The sequence below is a fragment of the Gymnoscopelus braueri genome, assembly GCF_963280865.1.
Source record: "Gymnoscopelus braueri genome assembly, chromosome: 5".
NCBI lineage: Eukaryota > Metazoa > Chordata > Actinopteri > Myctophiformes > Myctophidae > Gymnoscopelus > Gymnoscopelus braueri.
Window position 1 is genome coordinate 41350941 of NC_137606.1, and position 6012 is coordinate 41356952.

The 6012-nt window shown below is 38.2% G+C and overlaps 1 protein-coding gene across 2 annotated transcripts in view; it reads right to left on the minus strand.

Annotated features, from left to right (window-relative positions):
• LOC308085328 (capZ-interacting protein) overlaps positions 1–1140 on the minus strand; it is a 32443-nt gene extending 31303 nt beyond the window's left edge. Inside the window, exon 1 of one of the 2 annotated variants that reach the window (XM_080428420.1) lies at positions 1006–1140. In XM_080428420.1, the coding sequence (XP_080284546.1) occupies positions 1006–1011 (6 nt within the window). In that variant the 5' untranslated portion in view covers positions 1012–1140. The remainder of the gene's footprint in view (positions 1–1005) is intronic. The other variant, XM_080428421.1, reaches the window with a different exon arrangement.
• Positions 1141–6012: the final 4872 nt, after the last annotated feature.

Here is a 6012-nt window from a genome sequence, read left to right on the forward strand (position 1 = left end):
TAGTAGGTTTATTATTTCCCCAATTAACACACATAATGTTTATATAAGAATACTAATAACAGTGGTGTAAAGTAACTAAGTACATTTACTGAAGTACTGTACTTAAGTACAATTTTGAGGTATTTTTTACTTTACTGGAGTATTTCCAATTTTCTGTACTTTTACTTCTACTCCACTACTGTACATCACAGAGGCAAATATTGTACTTTTACTCCACTATCATTATTTGAAAGCTTTAGTTACTAGTTACTAAAACATACATTAACCACTTTAGTCCTACATTTTCGGCCATTTGAAAATATCTACAAGCTCACAATGCGTCTGTTATTTTCAAAAGATTTGAAAACTTGTGAAATGGAACATTCTGCATAATGACCTACTTTCTACTTTTGGTACTTTAAGTACATTTTGATGCCAATACTTTTGTACTTTTACTCAAGTACATTTTGAATTCCAGACTTTTACTTGTAACAGAGTACAGTACTTCAACATTGCAGTATTGATACTTTTACTTAAGTAAAACATGATAATACTTTTTCCACCACTGTAAGAAACCAAACTTTGTGATATAGCCAGGCCTATGTTATGTTTACTGTTTTAACACTGACATTAGTTAATTCAATTAACAAATAATAAAGGGTTTGAGTTGTTGAAAGTAATTATCACCAGTGTTGCCATATTTTGTGAGAGAAATAAGCAACCAAGTCTAGAAAACTGCAAGCTCAAAAGAAGCAAACTATATAAGCCACATGAGCACATTAATTCTAACAACACAAATGCTCCCCATGACACAAAACGTTTTCATGAAAATGATTAAGAACCACTGGTTTTAACAACATTGGTTAACAAGCCTAAATAAGCAACTACACTTTAGAAACAAGTCCAAAAAACCTCAACCCACAACTAACCAATATTTACAAGCAACTTTATAGAAAAACAAGCCCAAAGTCGCTTATAATAAGCCGACATAGCAACACTAACGTTCACCCTATAAAAGTAACTTACCTCCATCCTTTAGATGTGTAGAACTCCTCTGTTAGCCTCGGTCTGGGACTGGATGGAGTGTGAAGTGGAGAGAGAGCGAGAGAGAGAGAGAGAGAGAGAGAGAGAGAGAGAGAGAGAGAGAGAAAGTGTGTGTGAAAAGGGGAAGGGAGGGTATGTTTATATCTGCAGCCTGGAACATGCCGGAGGCGGAGCTATAGTTGAGAAGGAGGAGTGTGTGTGTGTGTGTGTGTGTGTGTGTGTGTGTGTGTGTGTGTGTGAACTGGTGTGTGTGTGTTTCAAAGAAAAAATACAATAAAAAATGTGGGTGCAACTTTTGCTTCAAGTACAGGCTATATTTAAAAAACTTAATGTGGAATGAAAGCCTATATTTTTAGGCACTTATTTGAATTAATAAATTGATAAAATAACTTAATTTGAACCTCGACACCACTGTCATCTCCCTGTTAATTATTTGTATTTGTTTTGTTTTGTTTTGTTTTGTTTTCACCAAACTGATAGCCTATGAGCTACTGTATGAATATCACAGTGACCTTGACCTTTGACCCCTACACAGTTCTGACCAGTTCATCCATGAGTCCAAGTGGACATCTGTGCTGAATGTCATAAAATTCACCCTGAGATACTGTATCGCGTTCATGAGGTTGGGACGGACATGAAGTCAAGGTGACCTTTGACCTTTGACCACCTACTTCTAGTCAGTTCATCCTTGATGGTTGTGCCAATGTGTGTCCTTGAGTGTCATCAAATTCCCTCAAGGTGAGATATTGTGTTCCCAAGGTCAGAACGGAAGGACAGACGGACGGATCTACAAGACAGATCTACAAGTTCACAGTTGTGATCTTGTAGATCTGCTATTTTCAAATATCCAAACTTTAAATGGGGCTGAAGTGGTTAATGTATGTTTTGTAATAATAATTAAAATCTACAAAGTAACTAGTAACTACAGTTTTCAAATAATTGTAGTGGAGTAAAAAGTACAATATTTGCCTACGAGATGTAGTAGACTGTAGTAAAAGTATTACATTGGAAATTCTCCAGTAAAGTAAAAGTACCTCAAAATCTTACTAAATGTACTAAGTTACTTTCCCTTCTGCATATGGGACACACAAGCCAAGTTTGAGGCCGTGCGTTCTGCCCAGGACAGAGAGACAGACAGACAGACAGACAGACAGACAGACAGACAGGTTTAGTTAATTAATCGATGGGAATTCTTACTGCTTTGATGTGAAAAATGTGATCTCCATGCTTGCATACAATCTTCTTCAGCAACACTAGTCATCCAACAGATACAACACAGAAAAAAAGAGAAAAGAATGTTCCTGGATCAATAACAAATATATTTTAAAATAATAGCCTATGTTGGACCCTGGAAATATATTTCTATTTTAATATATAATATAATATATTTTAATAATGATATTCCTATTTTAAAATATATTTATTGGTCAATGTATAGTTCTAGTATTAGGGAATAATTGGAAACACTAGCAGAAAGAACATTTTGGCACACAGTTAGACCTAATTATGTGGAAATTGTTTACTGAACTGATGGAACAAGTTGTTGGAGTAAAGGTATAGCCTACTTTAAAGAATTTGTATTTTCTCCACCACCACAACCTGTAAGTAGTTTCCTTTAGTCTAAAATTAAATCTTACTAAACGGTAAGAAACAGTTTTGAGGTGGATATCTATCTGACAGGAAATGGTAGAGTATTTCATCGTTTCAAACTAGAGGAAGTGTCTGGCGGTTGGAAAAAAGCAGAATGTTTGTGGTTGTTGTTTAGCAGTCGGCAGTCTGTTGAAAAAGAGCACAACATACAAGTTACAAGTTACATAGTATATAACTTTTCCCTGTGTAAACAAAACAATAAATGCATTTTGTTTTACCAATCATTTCCCTCTATACCAGCAGTTATCAGCCACTAGTGTGGTGGTGTTAAACCTGCATAAACTCATTGCCTGCTGTATTATGATGTTTCCACTCTTGTTTCCGTAGACAGGGATGTTTTTGGACAACCAAAACAATGGAAACGCCAAAATACAGGGCAATGTGTTTCTGCAGGTTAACACTACCACACTACTCCAGTGGCTGATGACTGCTGATATAGATATGTATGATAAATGATGGGTAATAAAAGTATATATTGTTTTGTTATGTAAACACAAAGTTACATACCATGCCTTTGAAGTGGTTAAAATTATTTTGATGCTATACAAAGTAATTTAGCTGGGGACCCCCTGAAACCCCCTCACGGACCCTTAGGGCTCCCCGGACCCCACTTTGACAACCAGGCCTGAGACCCAGAAACAGTGTCTGTGAGGGTCTTTGAGGGGCTCTGATATGTCAACACCCATGGAGTGTCCGTAAATTTGCACTCCTGGTCCTGGAGTATGCCCCATCGTTGTGCTTTTGTTTTGCAAATTTTTTTTGTAGTGCACATTTGAAACTAATCTCAAAGTGCTACTGAGTAATAACATTGGCATAAAACAACATTCTATCTGAAGAAAAATGGCTAAAAAGAAGGCGGCAAAAAAAAATCTAAAACCATTCAAACTAAAAGAATGCTTAGTCAAAAAGGAAGTCCTCTCTTAAAAACATCCCTTTGGTGCTCTCATGTGGTCAGGGAGGGCATTCCACATTTGAGGAGCAGCTGAGCAGAGGGCCCCAGTCGCCTATGGTGTGGAGCTTGGTCTTGGGGCTGGGTGGAAGAGGTTAGTGTTTCCAGAGCGGAGGTTGCAAGAGGAGGTTTGTGATATTAATTTGAAGTCATATCGCCCAGCCCTAGTAGCTCCAATACATCCAGAACAGCGCTGCTAGGATCGTGATGAGAGTGCGTAAATGCGAGCACATCATCACACCCATCCTTCACTCACTGCACTGGTTCCCCATCTCCTCTCCTCTCCTCCCCTATTTATTTTCGAAATGGACATCAGGTTTTAAAGTGGATAAACTGGCACACTAATCTTATAATTGAATTTGAATTGAAATGATTTTATATAGTTTTATAAAAAAAAAATTTAAATTTATTTCAGTTTATTTATTATTATTATTATTTATTTTAGCAATTTTCCTCTTCTTTCCAATTGGTCATATAGCCCTGCCAGGACATCTGTCAACGCAATTTCAGACTGTCTGATTAAAGCAATCAAAGTGTATCTGTGACTCTGACACAAAGGTCACATAAGGAGGATGATGCTAGACGAGAGCTTTCCAGATGTGATCTTCACCACAGCCAAGGACTAACAAAGAGTTAAGCCATGCTTGCTGGTTGATGGTTCCTGAGTAGCAGACAGACTGTTGGGGTCTGAGGTCGAGTGCTCTCTGACATTAAAAGCTCCTCTTCTGGCACAGATGAACAGTGTGATGATGTGTCATCAGGGTGGGCAGCCCTGACCATCCGTGCATGTGTATGTGTGTGCGTGTGCGTGTGCGTGTGCGTGTGCGTGTGCGTGTGCGTGTGCGTGTGCGTGTGCATGTGTGTGTGCACTACATGTGAACTTCAAAGTGCACTAAATGAAAAACACAACACATTGCGATGACAACCACACATGATAATGTTAGCTAAAGCTCTTAAACCTTATATACTTTGTTGACCTTGTTGTTATAATAGAAACCTAAACAAAATCATCACAGAACGTCATGGGTTCTGGAAAGTTTCAGGTCATGGAAGTTTCTGGGTTACCTACTGTATAGTAGTACGAAAGGGCCCCTGGTCCCCTCCTTTTTTCCCTTTACACCAAACTCTTGTAGATGTGCTCCAAAAATAGCACATCTACAAGGTCACAACAGGCGTATATTTTTGCCAAATGTTCACCTACTTTATTTAGCAGAATGTTTGCCTATTATGATTACATGCCCAGAACAGGGACACTAGGTTTCATGTGGTTACTAGCAGTGATGGAAGAAGTACTCACATGTTTTACTTATGTCAAAGTATCAATACTGCAATACAGAGTAAAAGAACAAAAGTGTCGGCATCAAAATATACTTAAAGTACCAAAAATAAAAGTCCCAAGGATGTCCCATTTCACAAGTTCAAAATATATACAGATTATTTTGTAAATAGCTGATCTACAACGTAGATCTGCAATTTTCAAATGGCCGAAATATATATAAGACTGAAGTGATTAGTGTGTTTTGTAATAATAATCAAAATCTACAAAATAACTAAAGTTTTCAAATAATTGTAGTGGAGTAAAAAGTACAATATTTGCCTCTGAGATGTAGTGGTACAGTGGAAGTACAAGTATTGAAAATTGGAAATACTAAAGTAAAAGTAACAAAATTGTATTTAAGAACTTGAGTAAATGTACTTAACTACTTTCCACCACTAGGCCTGTAAGCTCTTATCCAGAGCCACCAAAAGGAGTGTGCAGGCGTTCTATGTTTGCTCAACGGAACAGGAGGTTCAAGCAGGACTTGAACCTGAGCAGTTCTGTTTACAGTACAGACAGTCTAACCACAAGGACAAGCTGTCCACTTCTTAAAAGAAAGACTTAAAATCTAAAACCCAAAGTGAGGGCGTTGTAGAGATTATGCCAGCGATCGACCTAATGGCAATAAACTCTCCGGCAGTTGAAAAAATTGCCATCTCCATTTTCTCTCTCTGTGTGAAATGCACTTAGAGCGACCATTATTTTGAATATGGCGATGCAGGGAACACTTGCTGCCGGTGTAAATCTAGCTCAGGGGGACATGTAATATAATATCAGTGGCAGATTACATCAAATGAGCAGCAGCACATACACAGCCAGCCAAAACCCCAGGGCTCAGGTGGCCTATGTATTATCAACGCACACACATATAGACGATAATGATCACATTTTCATATTTATCTCCTCTTTATTGAGTTTATGCTGCACACGATAATGCAGGGGAGTAGGCGCTTGTGCGTATGGCGCACACACACACACACACACACACACACACACACACACACACACACACACACACACACACACACACACACACACACACACACACACACACACACACACACACACACAC